This window comes from Semicossyphus pulcher, unplaced genomic scaffold (genome assembly GCF_022749685.1).
Source record: "Semicossyphus pulcher isolate SPU_LCO1_2020_fin unplaced genomic scaffold, fSemPul1.0.p SCAF_7, whole genome shotgun sequence".
In the NCBI taxonomy this organism is placed as follows: Eukaryota; Metazoa; Chordata; class Actinopteri; order Labriformes; family Labridae; genus Semicossyphus; species Semicossyphus pulcher.
The window spans coordinates 23942188-23964812 of record NW_027211748.1 but is presented as its reverse complement, the minus strand read 5'-3'; the positions used below and the strand labels follow the sequence as shown (position 1 = coordinate 23964812).

The following is a 22625-nucleotide window of genomic DNA, read 5'->3' as shown; positions in this document are numbered from 1 at the left end:
AGGAAAAGACAGAGAGGAGGAGAGGGAGGACGGGACAGGATGAAGAGTACGTTCCTTTTATTGGTATGAATGACAAATGTACAACTTTAAACAGCCTGTTTTTAATACTAATACTGTGAAAGCAGCAGGAGCACCAAACGGCTGAGCAACACTATTCTTCAGCCACTTTTATATTGTTGTTTAAAAGCACAAAACTATTCAAACAGAGTGTTAATTTAGTATAATGGAGTTTATTTTTTAGGTTTTTTGTTTGGTATGTATTTTTTTACACTACATTTCCCAGAATCCACCTGTCATTCAGAGAGAGTGTGTTCTTCTACTTAATTCCCAGTAAAATAAATCAGTTGTTGAACTGGAGTTTTATTTGGAACAGATGTTTTCACTTTTAATCATAATAACCTCGAGTATTTGCAGGAGCACACTTCCCAGACAGTGTTGCGTGTGTGACGTCCATGGTTGGCTCCGGCTCCGGCTTTCCTTTTCAGACTGTTTGCCTTCATCTGAGCGTCCAATTTGTTTCTTTTTCTTTGGATTTTCACTTATTTTTGAAGTTGTATCTGTAGTCATCCATCTTTTCTTTGTTTGTTCAGCCATAGTAGATTACTGTTTACTCGCAACACTTGCAGAGAGCGGAAAAGCAGCCGCTTAGCTCCGCCTACCCTCTCTGGCAGACCAACCACTGCTGGCTGATGGAAAACGCGTCACTAACTTGTGATTTTTTCCACAATAGTCGCCACAGACACCCAGTCTGTAATACTGCAAATGCAAAGGCTTTCATCAGTGGGCCATAGGCTCAATCACCATTATGTTATCTTATTCGGTGACAGATAGAGACTTAACAGACATTTATTTACATAAAAATCCTTCACATCAAGGAAATGTCGAAACTTTACTAGTACAAATCAACTTCTTTTACTGTTCTTCACAAACCCTCCAAATTAACATGCTTGTAGTGTACGATTCTAGAGCTGCAATGATTAATCAATAAAGTAAATGATGTGACGACACCTGAAAATTAATCAGCAACTGCTATATTGATAAGCAATTAATCTTTTAATCAATTTGCTTCTAGCTTATCAAATGTGTTGACAGGCTGTTTGCGTGTCTATGTCACTTTAATCTGATACAAATATTGCATTTCGGTCTGTTAGTCAGAAGGAAAACTGAAGGAATTGATTGAATAATTAAGAAATAAATGAAAAATGGAATTCAAGACGGAGACAATTAGAGGTGACGTCGTTCTAATTAGCAATAAAACTGCTGCAAAATACATGTTGCTTCAGAAAAGTGTTTTTAACAGCAGGAAAGAAACGTAATAACAGAAGCAAGAGTCGTGAAAAGCATCCACTTTTAACAGGATTCAACGAACCAATCAGATCAAAGGACAGTTTGACCGTCCACCAATCGTGGACCGATGCCGAGAACCTGCAGTTGCCTCCCGAGAAGAGGAAGAGGAGGAAGAAGAGGAAAAGGAGGAGGAGGAAAAACTTAAAAATATGAAAGTGCTTTTTGGTGTGAGAAGCAGATGAGATAAGATAGCATTTAATTGCTTCTTTCACAGGCGCAGCTTTAATCCCATTGTTACAGCCGTGCTGTTTCATCCCACTGATAACTCACAACACTTTGAACACTGATGTACACACACACACACACACACACACACACACACACACACGCGGTGTACATACACAAAGATTTCCTTTCTGCTGCCATGGCAGAAAAAGTGCTTAGCGTGCCACATGCTCCCTTTTTTGAGGCAAAATTTAACTAGGTGAAAATTAGACTTTAAAATCAAAAAAGGAGGGAATGTACAGATCACGTGCCTTTCCTGTGCGTGTGTGTTTAAGTGAGTAACAGAGGGTTAAAGATGGGGGAGACAAAGGCGAGGAGAATTTCAGGTAGGATGTTCGATGTTTTTCTGCATTCAAAAGCTTCTCTGTCAAGGTCGAAACAGGAAGCAAAACCAAAAACAAACATTTCTTTTTAACAAACCAAAATAACAACTTCAACTCTGAACCATAAAATAAAAACACTTTCACTTCAGGTAAACAAGAATTGAAAATAACGAGATGCAACCGCAACTGCAAAAAACTGTCAGAGAAGTCATGCACTTTGAGGCACTTCTGAATAGACACGTTAAATACACACACACTGGCCCCCCTTAGCTTTACAGGACTGAGTAAGACCCCAAGAGACAAAACCCCAACACACACACATCCACACAAACACACACACACACACACTACAATGGTCCTGTGGTGTACGGCAGGAGAGAAGGCACCTAATCCTGTTACAGCATGACGACTACTAGAAACCCTGCATTCACTGATATATGCCCACGCCTGGACACACACCCACATGCACACACACACACAGCAAGGGAAGAGGAAATAATTCAGGGCCTTAAAGTGGACATTTAGGAGCCTATTATGTGCTCTCAGTGATGGACAGTTTACTGGCCTCATGTGAACTGACAGTTTAAGTGGTTTGGGTTCAAACATCTTGAGGCCGTCTCACAAAGGTAATGTTTCAAACGGCTGCATTAGCGGGACGGCTTTTTACCCAGGATCCATTTGCTCATTATGTTATCTGTAGAATTTTATTTACAGCTCTGATTTTGTCTCACTGCTGATGTGAGTGCAGGTCTGCTCGGTGTGTAGTTCAGTACAGGAACAGAGGGTGCTGTCATTTATAGGAAGCTCGACGAAGCCTCCGACGAGTTCAGTATTCCTCCTGTTTTATTAAACAACTACATTTTTAAGTGTAAAAGAACCCCTTAAACACAGTTGGACAATATCGTACAATACAGGGAGCAGTCTGTGGCGTTGTTGCTATGCGTCTCCGCTCTTGTCCCTGCTTGGCCCATGTCTGCAGCTTTGTGACCTACTGAGCACGATGAATCGGCGGGTGTTGGTCAGAGAAATCAATCAGATTGACTGTTTTTAATCATTGCACAGAAGAAACTCTTCCACAAGCAAAAACACAAAATCAGAAGCATCCTGTTTAAGCACAGCTTCCATGCACACACTAATTTGAACTGGAGACGGCCTTCCCTCTAATGTGGCGAACACACTACAAGATAATCAAGACGATTCCCGGCCCCATTCCCCCCTTCCGACAAAAGTATGCAGTCATTTTTTGATGGTTCTTAAGATTATCTTTGCAGATGATCCCGTCGTGCGAGGGATGTTAAGAGTGATTTTACTTCCTCCGATGTGCTCGGAAGAACGTCATGGCCGCACTGATTTCTAAACGATATCCTGTTGTGTGGGTGGAAACCAGAGGACAGCCGAGCACTCTGTGGATTGTCACGTGGAATGAAAAGATTGCGAGTTTTGGAGTTCAGTTTTTTTACCCAACCATTTGCAAATAGTTTCAGGCACTGCCCGTAATTGGTTGAATCGCCTGTCAGTGGACAGTTATGAAGTTAAGAGTTGTACAGTAACACTTTGGTAAAGTTATGAAGTATATGAATTCCCAGGAATATAAGAAGTTGACCTTTATTGTGTTAAAAAAAAAAAGTTAACTAGCTGCAATAACAAAACGCCTGACTTCTTGTGATCATTAGAAATGTATTATGTGTATTGTTATACAGAATAGGTCTTTAATATCAAATGGAAAGGATGCCCGGTGTGTACCCGTCTTGTGTAGCGTTCACCAAAGAAAACATCCTCCGTGTCCGTCTGCGTTATCTTTGTTTGGGTGTGAGGAGGGAAGAGGAGGCTGGTCGGGGTGCGGAGGAGGTGTGTGAACAGATGAGCCAGAAAAAGGGCAGCGAGACACTTCAAGAGGAGGAGGGCGACATTTGTGTGTGTGTGTGTGTGTGTGTGTAAGGGTGAGAGGTCTCGACCAGACTGATCCTCACGGCTGTTGACCACATTAATCATGTTGCATTGAGGAGCGGTGTGTGTATGTGTGTGTGTGCGTGGTGGGAACTTGTCCTCCTCTGTCCCCTGTATGTGTGTGTGTGTGTGTGTGTGTGCGCGTGGGTCTGCACTTGACTGCTCCTTTCAATTCAATTTCATTCCTCCCTCTGCTCCTTCTTTTCTCAAGGCCTCCCCCTCCCTAATCATACAGCTCTGTAGTCTCTCTGCCCTCTCTCTCTCTCTCTCCCTCTCTCTCTCCCCGTGTGTGTGATGGACCGCTGAGAGCCTAATGAGGTCCCTCCCTCCTCTTTGGCTTTTTTTGTGACTGTGCAGTGTGTGTGTGTGTGTGTGAAGGGGGAAGGGAGAGCCAGAGGTGACAGGTTGGTTATGTTCTTCTACATTTGCCTTTCAGCCCCTCTCCCTCCCTCCTTCCTTCCTTCCTTCCTTCACACCTCCGCTCACTCTGCCCCCTTTTCCTCCTTCCCTCACACCCTCCTCTCCCTCTCGTCTGTCTCCTTCCCTCTCCCTCACCCTCGTCTCTTATCCCAGCCATCCCACCCCTGCTCCGGCCCGATTTCATCTTCTCTCCAGTCCTCCTCCTCCTCCTCCTCTCCCTGCAGTCAGTCCTAGCATTCATTTGTCGGTGAGGCTGCGGCCTAATGGGCCATAGCAGGCCTTTCCACTAAAAGAAACCCACACAGAGTGCTGTTATTAGCAGGCAGCGAGATAAAGAGGGCAGGAGAGGAAGGAGGAGGGAAACAGTGGAGAATACAGCAGAATAAAGAGCAGAAAGAGAAAAAGGTAAACCGAGGTGATTCATATTAACGCTGCGTTCAATTAGCAAATGCTGAGGAGGCATCTTCGGCTCCGCAGCCTGATTCGATTCTGTGTTTTTATGTCCTCCGGTTAGCAGCCGAGCTTGTTCAGAGAGGATGAGGACATCAATAGAGCAGCATGACCCAGCAGCCTCTTACACATCAGAGAGGTGAGTCACAGTGAGGCTCCAGAGATACAACATGGTTCATGCATCTTATGGGAACTGTAAAAAAGAGATCGATGCTTATTGGAGTTTGGAAATATTTCCCTAATCGTTTTGCAGAAGCCTCAATCAACAAGATGTAGAAAATGTTCCCATAAATTATTGAAATACACTTTTAAAGTGAAAAACTAGGAGAGAAATCGGAGCGTTAAAGGGCCGGAGAGCTAGATTATCTAAAAACTCAACGTAAGCTACAAAGAATGTCGCACCAAATGTGTACAGGTAACTACGGCAAGCCAAAAGAGAACCAGTATGTTAATCTGTAAACTCATTTATGTGGATTAATCATTTTACAGTTCACATGAGCGTTTCCTTTCAGATTCACTATCTTCTGTTTCTTGATCCGTCTGATTTCCTTTAAAAATGTGTTCAGCGAGTAGTTTACTTGAACTATCTAGTGCTTTAAAGGGCCAGTTCACCGATTTTCAACCTCAGTCCTATCATGCTATTATGGGGAGTTAATGCCATTACGGTATGGTACGGTGCGGAAAAAAATGTAATTTTGCTCTGTGCCTTTGGAGGACGCTCTCTGCTTATCCAATGGGCACTGGAAAACCTCCACCAGATTGTGTAAACGTGTCATCTGGCGGAGGCCAGGGAGCTCGCCAAACTACACATTTTCTCTATGTAGGACGCCTGCCTCTGATGGAAATCGTCAGGTTTGTAATGTAGACTGCAGACCTGACGATTTTTTAGTCGATCCACCGGTGTATTCTCGTCGTTTTTCGGATTCTGTCCCGCTCTGAGCCTTTCTCCTTTAAGCAGCTAAAGTAATTTGTCAAAATCAAAACAAAGCTAGAAGATTACTTAAATGAGTCACATGAAGAGGCATGACTCCAAATTAATGCTAATGCTAACATACAAGTGGTTCGTGTTTAGAGCTTCTCCTGCAGCCGACGGTGGCCGAAAATACAATCAATAAAACTGTAAGTTGGCGAGTACGATGTAATCAGTACGAATAGGAATGATGGCCAAACTAAGAGTGTAAGCTCCATGTTGTAACAGTCATCGACATTGGCCTTTAATAACTTAATGAGGCTGTAGATTGGAATGTGATTAGATCATATTGGTTCAATGTTTTTGTCTTTAAATATCCGTCTGCGACTCTCCAAAAAACAGAGATGTTGCTAATCTAACGTACATATCTTCATAATGCTTGAACGGATGCTTTGGCTCATGTTTAGACCATGAAACTGTTTCTGCTTTTATTATCACGGGTATGATCCGGATTAGCTGCATGCAGCACTAATCAATTCTTTGAGGGGTTTGATTTTATCATCGTAATTTTTCACATATTTCAGACGTCTGTTGAACATCTGCAGCTGGATGTGAGCATCTCTATAAAGACAGAGTGGGACTGAACACTGGCACAAAGGAAAGAGGGAGACTTTCAGGACCTTTGGGGGGCTACAGAGTGGTGTGCTGTTCACATTTCACATTCAAAGACTGAGAATAATTCAGCCACACAGGAGGCCCTGGCCCATTTGCTAATGCACACTGACAGTCTGAATCACCATAATAGGGGACTTGGTCTCTAAGTGATATAATTATTCGTAGTTTTAGCACTAAGTGCTTCCTTTAAAACCTTGTCCACACATTTCAGAAGAGAAAGAGGGCGATAAAAAGGCTGAAGATGACCAGGAGAGACGAACTTGAACAGTCAAAAACAAGATCAAACTGCTTGACGGGGTCAGCGCTGATGGATCACATATTAACTTTTAAGTAGAGCAGACAGAAGATGTATTTGTCTGAAAGAAACACGTCAGATCTATGAAGAGAAGGAGCACATCTGTACGCCAGGACAATACTGAGCTGCACACGTGCACAAAGAGCAAAGAAAGACGCGCAGCACGGTTGTTGACTCCCATTTCCTCAGATCAAAGCCAACCAAATGTATGGAAATAGTTTCTAATCCAACTATAATGGATGTCTCTCGCACAATGGACTCCTATGGGCCCTCGTCTGTCTTGTTGGCAGTAATGGCACTGTTGCTGAGAGCGGCTTTGAGTGCTGCAGAGATTGGAAAAGCACATAGGAAACAGGCACTCGCCGCAATACACAACCGTGTGTGTATTCAAAAGAGGAGTGAAAAGAAGGAGTGATGACTATCTGCGCTTGATATCTATGATCTACGACCGGCCGTCGCAAGTGGAGATGGGCGACACAATAAAGCCGCATTCAAAGGAGAGATGGAGAGCATTAGCATAGAGATCAATGAGCGAAAAAGGGCTGGCTAACACAAAGCAGGGCATTATGGGAAATGTGTTGGAGTGCTGTGTTCAAATGCAACAGAAACTCAAAAAAAATAATCACATTACTTTAATATTCTCGCCTTAAGTGCCTCCTTTCCAGTCGTTGCCGTGCTTTATGCTGTGTTTTGCATTCATGTTGAGCATGTCTGTAATTTCTCTGCCACACAGACGAACCTCAGCAGATGCTCATGTGCAGTGTAAAAGGTCAAATCTAATCCAATTAGCTCGGAGAATCCCTGATCTCCTCCATGTTTGGGTTTAGCATGGATCTGCTCTCTGACTGCTCTGTAAGCACACATAGGAAGAAGGCAACAAAATGTCTTACACGCTCTGCAGGGAGCAGTTTGACATTTTGGGGCTTTTCTGTCCTGAGGTAACACGAGAAGATTGATACCACTCTCATGTCTGTTGGCTAATATGAAGCTATAGCTAGCAGCTGGTTAGCTTAGTGTCTGGACGTCTGGAAGCAGAGGGGAGCAGCTAGCCTGGCTCTGTCCAAAGTATAAGAAAAAATACACCTACCAGCAGACATTGTATCTTGTGGGTTAAATTAAGAGTTGCTTTTTAGACATATTTACAGCCTTTTAGCTAGGTTAAGCTAATCCCCTGCTAGCTTCATATTTAGCATACAGACATAAAAGTGGTATAAGTCTCATCTTCTTGGCAACAGAAAGCATAGAGTTATTGTCCAAAAAGTCAAACAGTTTCTGAGGATGTTGTCCAGAGTTTTCAACAGATGGCCATCTTCAAACTTAAAGCAACATGGTGAGAAATATTGGAACACAAAACATTGTTTTTTTAAGAGAGAAAATGTGTGTTACACCACCTTATCTCCATAGCTGTACCTTTAAGATTCCTGAGATGTTTCTAAATAGCTTGAAGCCAATAAAAAAGGAAAGATGACACCCACACGAGACACACATCTTGGGTAACTGTTCTGCTTAAGTGAGTTCTATCCAACCATCAAGTAATCAATATCAGCACAGAGATAGAAAGAGTGAGTGATTCACCACGTTAAAAAAAGGAGGAAGGAAAATGTGTTTCAGGTCAACATATTGAAGAAGGAGACGATTGAGGTAACACAATGGTGATTGAGCCTACGGCCCACTGATGAAAGCCTTTGCATTTGCAGTATTACAGACTGGGTGTCTGGTGCGACTTTCACGTCAGTTAGTGACGTGACTTTAGTGACGTTTTCCTTCACCCAGAAGTGGTTGGTCTGCCAGAGAGGGTAGGCGGAGCTAAGCGGCTGCTTTTCCACTCTCTGCAAGTGTTGCGAGTAAACAGTAATCTACTATGGCTGAACAAACAAAGAAAAGATGGATGACTACAGATACAACTTCAAACATAAGTGAGAATCCAAAGAAAAAGAAACAAACTCGACGCTCAGATGAAGGCAAACAGTCTGAAAAGGAAAGCGACCGTCAGCGAGGGAAATCAAGAGTTACAACCAGAACCAACCGTGGACGTCACACATGCAACACTGTCTTGATATCTGGGAAGTGTGCTCCCGCAATTACCATTTATCGCCATAGGTGCCGCCAAAGAGAACGAAGCTGAGATCTTCGAGATTACAACTTTAACTTCTCCCTGTCTTCATTTGTCTTTCATGTGAGTAGCATAGGGTCCATATCTATTTTAAAACACACACGAAGAATCACAACTTCCACAAATAGATCCACCCCTAAGAGAATAACCTTGTTTTTTTTTTAAACAATGCTACCCGTCACTGCTTTTCTTTGCTTCTTAAATCATCCTGGAATTCCCCTCATGTCACGCTCCACGCCACAGGCAGGGCTTTTATTCTTATGGAAATGCATCACTTAATCTCATGTGGGATGAGTTATGAGATAATATTGCATGATAAAGCAGTATAGAAAATATAGATCATATAAATGTGGTGCATATGCTGCCTAAAACCCGACTATAGAAGAGTTTGATTTGGGTCTACTTTGCATTTCAAATACCCCCTTACCCCCCACGTCTCTACCCCCCAACATTTGTTAGGCAATTACAACCAAACGAGGCCGTAATAGTCGAGCCTGCGAGCCTCTGACTCCTCTTTCATGTCCAGCCTCTCACAGACGTGGACAGAGGCCAAATGTGTACAACAACCACGGTAAACAACACACACTTGGACACACACACAGAAAGCCAATAAAAGACAGGCGTGGAAGAGTGCAATAACAGAAGACAGCAGACTGTCAGCTTCAAAAGCTAAAAGGACGCGGCCGGCAGTGATCCGGGCTCATAATTGCTCACCCACCACCCAAGGTAAAAGCACTAAAGGTGGAGGAAAACACACAGAGCCGCACAGGATAGACAGGCATGAAAACAGGACAGGGGTAGTAAAAAAGGTGTTTGCTCTGTGTTTTTATCTCATCACATGTGCAGACACACACACACACAAACACACACACACACACACACACACACACGTTGTAGTGTTACACCACTGTAAGAAAGGAGCTGTTGTTCAGGGACGGAGCTGAGCAAATAATACCAACGGCAAAGAATGCCATTTTTTTTGCTCGCGACTGCAAACAAGTCCGGAGTGGAAATGGCATGGCTGGAAATCGCAGCAAAAATGTGGCTGAAACACCTGAGGCCAGGCTTAAAGAGAGAGAACATACATAAATACACACACGGGGACAAATGGAAACAAAGCTGCAAATACAGCATGAACACAGGTGTGAGTCACTGCAAAGAAATGAGAGTTGGGAGGGTAACACTCACATTTCAGGGGTTTTTAGAGGCTCTAAATAAATAATACAGCTACTTTTTATTAGTTTGATATTGATTGTTGTGCTTTGTATCAGTTTGCTGATAATATCTAAACCCAGTTAATTAAACATTTTCTATTTGCTCTTCTACAATTGTCTGTTTTCCCAGAAGACTTTTTCTTTTGTGAAGAAGTGATGAAATGCACCTCAAAAGTTTGACTACAGAAGCTTCCAAACTCTTAAAGAGCAGCTCCAGTCATGTTTTAAGCATCTAAAATGTTTGAAATAATTAATTGTGTCTGATGTGTTTTTTCTGCAAAATATGTTTAATTACCTTATAAAAATCCTCCCAAAGCATCTCCTCCTTCTCCCTCATTAAAAATTCCTGAATCTGCATAGGCCCCGCCCACTATGCAAATTTACAACCGCAGCCTCTGTCGCGAAAACAAAACACGTCTCTGCCATCGTTTAGTTGCAACTTGTTGAAACTTAGCTAGCTTGAAATGTAGTAATTAGCAGTGGTAACGTTAACGATAGTAGTCAGTTGTGAGTTTGCAAAATTAAGGATGACGGTTACAGCTGGCTCGCACATCGCCAAAGTGGTTGCCATAGGTTACACATAATGATATGCATAGCGTCACCTCGTCCATTAACGGGATTGGCTCCTTAGGTTTGTGACGTCTCAAACCTGCCAATCTGAAAACGTGTTGTTCAGCCTGTCCTTGGTACACTGCAGTTTAAAAGCAGACAGGCCCAGCCATGGAGATGACTGCTGATGTTGTCTCTGATATGTCTTGTAGCACATGAAGAACACCACATGGAGATGTTTACAAGGTTAAACACTTGAGTTTCACTGGAAGGGGGGCTTTAATAGAAGAAGAAAAAAAGACTTTGAGCCCTGGCATGCTTAAAATAAATGTGTCTGAGCCAGGTGTTGAAAGGCAAAAGTGTTTTAACTGTTCTGAAGGGCAGGTAGAGAAGCTATAGCTGTCACAGAGGATGAACACCCAACCATCGCACAAGTGTGAATAGTAACAAACTTTCTTTCAGACAATCGTACCTGCAAGACATTCATGGTTTCACACTCAGCTAAGTTGTAAACCTGCTGGCTGTCTCACCTTTCTACACCGTAGCATATTGCTACGTGCTAAGTATGTGTGCTTTTAGAATTGCAAGTCATGAAAGTTAGAAAATTTGCCAGATGCACTCTTCTCTTTGATTCAGATGTAAGGTGTGGTAAGACACTTTGATTAAACAATCAACGATCCAACAGGCCTTTCATCTGGAGCTCACAGTACTGCTAACATACCCACACATTTACAAGCAAATTTTTACCCAAATGGAGCTGGTAGGTGTCTCTTGTAATTTGAGACACACAGTCTGCCGCCTCACTGATTAAATGCAAACTCTTTGCCGACGACTGTGTAGTTTGTCTGTGCAACCCCCAGCGCCAATCTCTTCCCAGCTCCTTCCAAAACACACCAGCAAACATGAAGCCACCGTACCGCCAAGACAAGACAACAGAGGAAGAAAAGACCAGAAAAAACTCAACAAAAGTGACGATATCAAAGTTTGGACACAGCTGTTACTGCTTGTATTTACGCCGTGAGCATCCATCCAGTGTTTCCTCTTCCGTCCCTCTTTTTGTGTCTGACATGTGACGTACAGATGGTGTCCTCTCCGTCTGCTGGAGGACGCCTTCAAACAACAACCTCTGATTAACGATTTCATATAATCAGCCCTTATGTGCTCTCACACACGCGTGCGCACAGGTGCCTCTCGCCTTTGATGAATACAACAACAGAGCATCTTCCTAATGGCCTCATCTTTCACCAGCCTCTCCGAGAGCTAATAAGAGTGCCGGGACGATTTGTTTTACCGATTTTCTCTTTTCGAGTGTGGCGGGCATGGAATTAATTACACTGATTAAATATTGTCTGTCTGTGTTGTACGGCGGGGAAGGGCTGAAGACAGACTGTGTGTGTGTTTGAATACTCGTGTGTGTGTGTGTGTGTGTGTGTGTGCTAAGTGGCTAAAGTTGTGGCTCAGAACGGGTTCTGCTGTGAATATACATAAAGAAAAACAGACAACAAAAGCACTCAAGGAAGAAGAAAGATGCGCTTTTGCAAATTACCGCCCAAGCATCCAGCTACAGTTAGCACTCCAGTGAAGGTTAAAGCACTTATTAATTCAAAATGTAGCATTTCTTTAAATCAAAGTGATGATTAGCTTTTAAACAATAACACAAATAAAACCTTTTCTAAACAAAAGGTACAAAGAGCTTTTAAAAATAGACTCTAGATTAAATTACTTACTGATAATCACACATAAAATAGCAGATAATGTTAAAACAACAGAACATGCCAAAGTAAAACTAGGATGCTGTGAATATAAGACGGTAGATTAAGCAAGAGGGGAGCAGAAAAATGGGCTCATTAAAGGTGCTGTAATGCATTTTTGGACACAAGGCAGCTCGATAAGTTATAAACATAACGTGATATATGGCTAAAATGTTAGCAAACAGTTCATATGTTTGTGGCCACCTTAAATATGTACCTGTAAGATTCAGTGTATACGCGCTTAAGCACTTTTAATGCTTTTTTCCCTTTCATCTAAAAAGTACCAGTGCCAATATACCGCTATAAAACGCAGAGAGAGGTATGTTATTGTCTCACGGTATTTTAACCCAAACAACGGCGCTATCATCTACCTCTAGCTCAATCTAGCAGAAGCTTTGTCAAAGACATGTGGTGTTGTGATCGCAAGTGCAGCCGCCATCCTCGCAACAATCAATGTTGCCGTAGAATGAGCTCAACTAGCGCACTGGTAGCTAGCAGGATCGCAAACTGGCAAAAACAGACGGCAGGCTGTAATTTGTGTGTTTTCAATGTGTTTCAAATAAATATACATTGAAATAGTGTTGAAATAACTTATGTAGACATTTTTATTAATAAATAATTATATAATAATCCCCTCTGGGTTACCCCCAAAAACAGACAGACTTATATTCCAGATTTCACGGCAAGTACTGTGTTCACACTCTCCAATAGCTTTAGCAGCTAGTTGACTTCGTCTGTCCACCATTTGGTTCTGAGCAGTAAACAGAGGGTTTATTTAGGATCTTTAGTTGGCTATGGCTGGAAAAAATGCTAAAGCAGCTCACCGGCGATCGTGAGCCAAAACAAAAACAAAGCGAGGGACCATGAATCCAAAACGTGCAGCGCTGAAAGGCGTTAAGGTTTATACAGCAGAGAGCAACTGCAGAGTCTTGTGATAAAGTTGACCGTCTTTTACCACTTAGCAATTTGATCGAATGTTTACGTAAAATATTGACGAATGCAGCTTTTAACTGCCGATTCTGTTTAACATCAGACAATATGTAGCCCATAAGATTAAAAAACACAACTTTAAAAACATTTATTAGTTCGGAAAATGTCAAAAAATTTAAAAAATGGCCGTCACATCTTCAACGTCCCCAACTGGTCTTTAAATTGATTATTTTGTCCAACAAACAGTCTAAACACAGAGTAATTATTTTGGCAATATTGCTTGGTATATGATTTAAAAGGTTGATTTAAAATTGTTGCTATTTAAGCTTATTTTATGCCATTTTTTAGCATTGTTGATAATAAAATGTTTAATGAAGCAGCTTGAAAATGGAATCCAAAGAAGTTTAGAGGCCAGTTTCAACAAGTTTAGAGGCCAGTTTCAACACAAAAGCCTGTTAAACAACTATTTATTCCAGTATTATGAGTGTACATGCAATGTACTTCCTCCTGCTTACACATCTACACCATCAGCTGAGCGATACGGGGGTCTGACCTCGGTAAAGTGACTCACTGATACCCAGAAGAACATGAGCCAACATCTCGACTATGTTGAAACGCTGCAGAGACGCCGGCTCTGAGTGTTACTGTCAACTCTCTGACCTCCGTCTCACACAACAGCCATGACTGCATGTTTCCAGCTTCCCCTGCAGAAATCACCAACACTGACACCAGCAGCAGCCCCACGCATGGACAACTCAGGAGACGGAGGATAGAAGTGATCTCGCATGGGCCGACAAACAGCTTCTTACTGAGCGAGAGCCTACAGACAGAATATGATTAAAGTGCGAGTCATCTTCTCCTGATGTAAGTTACAGAAACAGAGAGGCAGAGCGAGGACAGCATGAAACGGCATGAAAGATAGAAAGCAGACGTGGAGCTACATGTTGAGTGAGAGCAGATAAAGGAAACACAACGGGGGGAACGAGAGAGGTAAAGACAGGACAGAGATAGAGACATGGGCAGACAGATGTAAACTGAGCTGTGTCGGTGGACTCAGGATGAAAGATGGGAGATGAGGCGAGCGAACGATGAGCTCACCGCCTCCTTCTGCCTCTTATCGCAGCGCTCTTGAGCAACCAAAGCGAGGATTTACACCAGAGGCTCGCAAGCCTTTTCCACAACAAGGAACCCCGCGGCCATCCTGCCAGGAAATGACATCTGAGGAAATACTGGCAAGAACCACCCACACTTCGCTCCAGACACACAAACACAGACAGACACACACGCTCTGCAAACTGAAAACTGGAACTCAGGCATGAACTGAGTTAATGCAGCGATAGAAAGTAGGAAGTCCACACTAAAAAAACAAATAGCTGCTCTTTTATGTAGAGTTTCTACTTCAACTCAGAACAGTTTCTTTAAAAGGCGATCACGACTCCCAACAAAGTTCAGTTTGGAACTGTAAGTTTGTCAAACGAAGTAATTAAAACATGTCACCCTGGGCTCTGAAAACTTTTCTCCTCATATTTTAAAGTTATAATCTTCGTTCTCTTTGGCGGCACCTATGATGATAAACAGTAATTAAGGGAGCACACTTCCCAGATATCCAGACAGTGCTGCATGTGTGACGTCCACGGTTGGCTCCGGTTGTAGCTCTTGGTTTTCCTCGCTGACGGTCGCTTTCCTTTTCAGACTGTTTGCTTCATCTGAGCGTCGAGTTTGTTTCTTTTTCTTTGGATTTTCACTTATTTTTGAAGTTGTATCTGTAGTCATCCATCTTTTCTTTGTTTGTTCAGCCATAGTAGATTACTGTTTACTCGCAACACTTGCAGAGAGCGGAAAAGCAGACGCTTAGCTCCGCCTACCCTCTCTGGCAGACCAACCACTGCTGGCTGATGGAAAACACGTCACTAACTGGACGCTGCCTGTGATTTTTTCCACTGAAGTCGCCCCAGACACCCAGTCTGTAATACTGCAAATGCAAAGGCTTTCATCAGTGGGCCATAGGCTCAATCACCATTGTGTTACCTCATTCGGTGATAGATAGTGACTTAACAGACATTTATTTAAATGACTTTAAAGAATAAACTCTATATATAAAACTTAATCAACAAATGGAACAATCATGACGTTATCATTACTGTCAGGCCTTGTGGATTTTAAATTAAAGGGTTTAGTAGGGCTGCTCATCTTGCTCGCTTCCGGGCATTCACAAGGGAAATTACTCACATTATTTATATAAAACATACATTAATCCATGGTGGAATTATATAATGAAGATGAACAGCCACTTTATGCTACCGTCAGGCAACGGTGGATACTGAAATTGCTGCAAACAAGAGCAAAGGTTTCCCATTTTTATGCCTTATTTTAAGAAATTTAGAAGAGTTTTTCTACAAAACAATTCTGAAACACTTCAGAAACACAATCACACATACACGCACTTTCTTGAGATAAAATCCTCCAAGTTTGGCGAGTTTTATATTCAAATCCAAAACTTTCTGAACCCAGAATAAGTTAAGACAAAGTTCCAAACGTCTAATATTTCAACTTTTGGTACTTGACAGTTTCCCGACACGTTTCACTCAGCAAAGGAGCACTTTTAGGAGCTTTAACATATTCAGGACCTGAAGTGTTGGGAGTTAAGAAGCTGCGCAGCGTGCTCAGCCCCCTGCCTGACTGTCCCATACAGTTTAATCCTGTTCAACTCCGCTGCCTCGCTTTGTCAGAGTCACCGCCGCTTCAAAAGGCGTCAGGGACCCATTACAGCTTTATGTAACGTTGCATAGACGGAGACGTGCACACACACATACACACAGATCCCACCCCCCGTTTCTGTGAACAAGGGGTTTTTCTACAGCTGGGTAACAAAGCATGACCCAATAATCCCAAAGCTTGACTCAAAGCTTAAGAACCCCCCTTGCCCTCCCTCCTCTTATATCCCTTCCTCCCGCTCTCTGAGGACTTTATAAGGCCGTGGCATGGGGGGCTTCTGGATGCACATGTGTGTGTATGTGGTGTGTGTATGCAGGGCAGGGAGCGGGGGGTGTACAAATAGAAGCACGCTTAGCTTTGATTATTCTAATTATGACTTGGAGCGAGGAGTAGATTATTATGAACACATGGCCGATGAGATGTTGATGAGCTCACGTCTCCTCAATCCGTCAGTATTACCGTTAAAGGAGGCGGACACACAAAAGGCCTTTAGTCGTAATGTACGGGGGTGGAGGGCATCCGAGGGACGCACCAGGCTACTCCAGTCAGACTTGCTGGAGCTAACACAGCTGTATCAAATGGTAAACATTTGCCATTTTTACAGAAATTACTCCCTTTTTCCAGAACTAATCATTATTACTCAGCCTGCTGGAGTCGCTGGAACAAGTTCAAACTTTTAGCTTTCAACTTTTCGGAGCAAACAGGAAGTGAGACATATTTTGCTGTAATAAGATATGTTGTAAAGTTAAAAAGTTAGATGTTATGTTGCTTTCACTTTGGTTTTTCATTGCGCGGTACACCAGGCAACAGATCTCCGGTCTGTCTTAAACTTTCCGTGACCCGGACGGCAAGTCTGTCGAGTCCCGCACAGTGGAAAAGCGGATCCCATCCCTCCCTCCCCTCCTCCCTTCTTAGCATCAGATCCCATTAGCAATTACCTGAAACAAAAACATGAGCAATTCCAGATCTGGCTCCGGGCACGCGGATTCTTAGAACAAAAAACATTCACAAAAACAAGTCTAAAGACGAGGCTGAGTTCAGAGGAAAAAGAAGCTCCTTCTGAGCTTGTGATATAGCTGAGAGGAAGAAACTAAATATCATTGTATCTCATGATACACCAGCATGTGAGCTAAGGGCTTCTTCGGTTTTGCATTTTAAATTCTGAGTCGAATCTGAGGGGAATAACTAAATGATTTGCCAAAAAATTTCAAAACTTTGAGTGGCAAAAAAAGCTGTTTCAGCTTCCCTCAAGACACACCGACGACGAGAGCTGCATGGCAACGCAGCATCAGCCACCTCAGCTTGAAACGGATGCAAAGAGATGATTAATCTGTCTCGTCTGCAAGCAAACATAAATAGAAACGCCAGAAAAGTATTGATTTTGGTGTATAAATGTAGCCTGCATCCTGATCTAAACAATTATTCTGCATACCATGTCATGCAAAAGTTTTGCACCAGTTTTCCAGAGTGTTATTCAGTGAGTGCTTTAAACCACGCACCATCACCCTGCATGTGTCAGCACGCAGCCTCGTCTCGTCCCTAATCGCTCGTCAGAAAGCTCTTATTACAAAGAACATCGGGCACGTCCATCTCGCTCTCTCAAAAACAAGTATTGCCGCTATTTTAAGTGCCGATTATACGATGCCATGTGAGGTGAAAGCTCTCTTCAGACTGTCATTTACAGGTGTGTAACTCGATCCTTAATGAGAGCATTGTGTGCAAGCTCTAAATCCAGCCGAGGGAAAAAAAAACAACAAAACACAATTGTTCTCCTGTTAAGTCAGGCAGCTAACTTCTTCATGCAGAAACTAGTTCCCATGGTCTGCAAAGTGAAGAACAAGCCAAATCTTATCTTGATGTCACACAGCTATTTAGCCCGCCTTGTGTTTTGTTGACAGAAAGACAAAACAGTGAGCCTGCCTGCTATGACTGACTGACCTTGAGGGGGGGATTGGTATGGATTTGGCAGGTACAACTGGAAGTGATGGCTTACGGGTGTATGCTTTGTTTTGACCGTTTAAACTCCAACTGAAGCTCATACCCAATGGCACACAGCTCCTTTAATCACAACATATATGTTTGGCATTATGTGCTGCACACTGAACAATCATTTGAACACCAGGGAATGGATCCCCCCTGTGTGTCTCTTTTCCCATTGCCAGTGAAGTATACTTCTTTCTGTCTCTTTTCTGCTGCGTCACCGTCTGACGTCACAAACGCACCGGAGACAGGGTTAGTAAACGGTGAAGATGTAACGGTGGTTAGGTCTTTATTGTATCTATAACTCATTCAGTCTATTAATCAAACTCAGCAGCAACAAATTTGGAACGATGTTCGAGCGCTGCTTGGGCGGAGACGGACGGAATTTGTAGCTGAGATGACAAGGAGTCGCAGAAGTTATCAACGGATCATAGCATCGCCCCGGAGAGGGGGCGGAGATTAGCGTGTCGACGCGGGTTTTGTGTTCCCGTCAATGCCGATTGGAGACGAGGCGATAATTACCCGGGTCTACTGCAGGGTCATTTGACCCGGGTCTGAATGCCGATTGTAACCTTTCCCACCAATAAAGCCCGGTGTTAGCGGGTGTTTTTTGACCAGTGGGAAAGCGGACTACGAGTACGCATGATATTAATTCCACTGCAGGGGAGACGCGATGTTCTCTGCTATTAGGTGGAAAAAAACACGAGCCTAATATATCAATATCGAAATCGGCAAAAGGGTTGGAAAATATTGACATATCGGAAAAAAATCCAATATCCTGCATCCTTAACTTAAACACCAGGAAATGGACCCCCCCCCCTTATGCTACAAACATGTGACCCCTCCACCAGGAAGTGATAAAAGGAGCTCTTTGCTTCTAAATGATGGTTTACATTTAATAATCCTGCATACGGTTCTTATGTCAGGCCTCGAGGCAAACAACAAAAACTGAAGCCAGAACAAATCTGACTTTAATAACTTCACTGATTCTTCGCAATATATCAACTCTCTCTGACAGATTCAAACTTGCAAAACTTCTCCAGCCAGACTGAGAGCAAATATCACTTTCATATTCATGAGGCTCGAATTTCCTTTAGTTATGGGGTGGAATCGATGAGCGTTTATAAGATGCAATTAGATACAGCAGTCACAGAGGAAGGCAGCAGCCACAGTTTGCAGCTTCCCCCCTTCCTCCAGATACCTTGGAGCAACATGAAACCCCAGACAAGCTCCAGTGGCTCTCGCACCATATGGCCGAAGAAAAAAATGCTCCCAGTAACCATAAAAGGCTGCTTTTTTTTTTACTATCCACTGGTTTCATCTCATCAATTTCCCTCGTGTCTGGGCTCATTTTGTGGCTGTGCAGAGCCCGGGGTATGAGGCTAATGAGAGTGTGAGTGGAGATGGAGCTTTGCGGAATGGCCCTTTGTTTGGAAACAGCCTCTCTGCAGCGCTGGAAATGCGAGACGCTTATCGATCATTTCACCTGGAAGCCTTTTGTGTTGCGAGGCTGCGGGCAAACGCACCGATAAATGCAGTTTGTAACGTTATAAGCAGCTACTTAGGGGTTAACTTTAATCATAAAAACATCACAAACACTCCCAGCGTGCATTTTTCCATGCTGGTGGCGACTGCGCTCTTTGTCCAGTGCGACCAGCAGCAGCAAATAAACAGAAAGCTGCGGGGGGATTTTTTCGGATTAACGTTGGATTAATCATAATAAGAGACCCAATAACCGCCTTTGTTCCTTGCCTAAGCCATCCTCAACCGATGGTGAGTTGAGAAAAAACGACTTTTTGCAATGGGGAGCACGCACAAACAAAAATAAAACGCTGGGTCCTTTTGTATCCGCGTCTGTCAGCCCTCCTCCTCCTCCCCGCCTCCCCTGCCTCTCCGCCGGGGTGACGGCTTAAGCAAGCCCCCGACCATCGACGAAGAGCCCCGGAGAGGAAGAAAAGTGCTCATAGTTGCAGAAACACGGCTTTTCCTGTTTGGAAACCCACATAGATAGCGAGGAAAGGCTCAAACGTGAAGGTAAAAGTGGGGAAAGACGCAGCAGTCAGCGGCAGAGCTGCAGAGGAGCCACAATAGGAAGAAGCCCTTTAATGTTTTAACAGCAGCTAGAGCTTCCCCTTCGTATAGAGGCAGATAAAATCTCCAAACCTAACAACAAATTCCACTCATGCAAGCAAAATAAGCTTAACACACACAGAGACCCGTTTGTGGTTGTATATGAGTGGAAATAGACGCTTTGAATACTTTCCACGACAGCAGAAAACTTCCATCAATCATCCCGGTACAGATCCAGCAGCAGCGGCACACACTTGGAAGCGGTCCACGGAACAAGCTTCGCCCTTTTTTCACACTGAAATATTCCACTTACCGACTTGTAAAACGTTTTCCACACAGCCGGTCTCTAGCAGCCTGATACCCCGACGGAAAGGCAGTCCGTCTCCCGTCCCCGCTGCTCCGGCTGCCCCCACAGCAGCCGTCGTAGCGGCGGTAGATCCTCCGCCACCGCCGGCGGTAGTAGCTCCGGACCCCGCGCTCCCAGCTCCGCCGGTAGCCGCCGACGGACCCTCCTCGCCGGCGACTCGGCACTGAAACGAAGAGTACATGCATATCTCCTTTTCGTTGCGGGGGAAAGACCAGTAGACGATGCGGCGCTGGACGGGCTCCGGGATCCGCTCGAAGCGCTCCTCTACTCTCTCGAAGGCCCACTTTTCCGCTACTGCCTTCGCGGCGCAGTCCAACAGAGACTCCGGGGAGCGATATCGGGAGCTGGGCATCCCGCTGCCGTGGCCGGGCCCCGGGCCAGGACCACGGGGAGCAGGGCGCAGGCAGGGTCGCTTGCTGGCCGGAGGTAAGGAGAGGAGAGGATGGGGCTGTTCTCTGCGTCCTTCCGCCATGGCGAGCCGATCAACACTGACGAGACGGACGGTGAGCGGACACCGAGCGGCAGCAGGAAGCCGACTACACACACACTCACACACAAAACACACACTGAGCAGGCAGCGTCAAATCAGTCAGGATCTCAGATAAGACTTCCGCTCACGCATTTCAAAATAAAAGTCGCTATTTACAAAGGGATATATTAATTAACAGATAATCTTAGTCTGAATGACACTTGCCATATTCATCAAAAACAATCAATAAATACATTTTTTATTTTGTTTAAATGTATACATATTTATCCAATTCCAATATCAACTTTGCCATTCTTAATATATTTTCTATATTTAATGTCTTTATCACTGTGACCGATCAATAAACTTATCACTTTTATTGCACTTTGTTTTTTAATACATTTTCCAAATCCTTTCTTTAGTCCACTGACTCTATGACCCTGTAAGCATCATATTTCTCCAACATGCATTTTTAAAATCCAAAAGCGGTTGACCTATGGGTCATACATCTTATTCCATGACAAAGCATGCTTATAATGTTTTACACCTTTCCCACCAAAATTAACGCGTTGAAGCGTGTTTTTCAGACCCGAGAAGACCCGACGATTGTCTCATTTCCCATTGCCAGTAGAGTATACTCCTTTCGGTCTTTTTCTGCTGCGTCACCGTCTGATGTCACAAACGCGCCGCAAACAGGGTTAGTAAACAATAGTACGCACAAAGAACTTCCATTATACTCTTTGGTAATCAGCATGGAGGCCAGTGAAGATGTTATGGTGGTTAGGTCTTTATTGTACTCATTCAGTCTATTTATCAAACTCGGCGCCAACAAATCCGGAACGATGTTTGAGCACTGCTTGGACAGAGACGGGCGGAAAGCGGCCGGAAAGGGGGCGGAGATTAATGTGTCAACCTGGGTTTTGTGTTCCCATCATTGCCGGGTCTACTGCAGAGTCATTTGACCCGGGTCTGAATGCCAATTGTAACTTTTCCCACTAAGCAAAACAGCTGGGTGTTAGCAGGTTTTTTGAACAGTGGGAAAGGGGCTTTAGTGATCTTGTATGGGGGCTGTCTGTGGAATAATAGTACAGGAGGATCCTAATCAGAATATTGAATATTGCTAAAGTTTCTGTTTTGACATACTATAAATCAATGATGAAGTGATTAAGGTGTTTAAATGCATTTCCCCCCACATTACTACCTACCTACTAAAAAAGTTATATGTGTACAGTGTTTAAAAAGTGCACTAACCTTTTTGTGAGTCATGCATTTCTTTTTTCTCACTAAATCTACCAGTAATAGTCTTTTATTTTTTAAGCATCATCTCTTCATTTCCTGTCTCTAAGGCTGTTCGTCTGTGTGACTTAATGCAGCTTAGCAGGCAGGGAGAGCAACAGAGAGAGAGAGAGAGAGAGAGAGAGAGAGAGGAGGGGAGGGGGTCTGTAGATTGATTGGGGGTGGAGGATGTTACACATCACTTACCACCACAACAACAAAACACTCCAGTCTCACATCAGCGTGGCAGGCCTGCAACCGCTCACAGGTCTGCACACTTACATTCAAATATGCTTTATAATTAATATGAACTGGTTTAAGTTATAATGCACAATGTAAAAAACAAGCTGGCAATGAAAGAATACATAAATCAAACAAATTAAATTCAATATATAAACAAACACAAACTCCTTTTGAAGTTGTCTTTTAATTTTATGTTGCTATATAAAGTGTTCTCAGATCCTTAACTCTTCATCACTCTGCTTTCTTCCTCTGACACGACTACAGAGTACTTGACGTGTGCGCATTTTACATTAAAGCAAATAACGATCACAACTTCTCCCCATGAATAACAAAGTTACTGTTTTGCAAATTGAATTC

General features: G+C 43.5%; 1 protein-coding gene across 1 annotated transcript in view; it reads right to left on the bottom strand.

Annotated features, from left to right (window-relative positions):
- zswim5 (zinc finger, SWIM-type containing 5) overlaps nt 1-20768 on the bottom strand; it is a 71897-nt gene extending 51129 nt beyond the window's left edge. Inside the window, exon 1 of the mRNA XM_069684852.1 lies at nt 20228-20768. Coding sequence (XP_069540953.1) covers nt 20228-20753 — 526 coding nt within the window. The 5' untranslated portion in view covers nt 20754-20768. The remainder of the gene's footprint in view (nt 1-20227) is intronic.
- Between the last annotated feature and the right edge of the window lie 1857 nt (nt 20769-22625).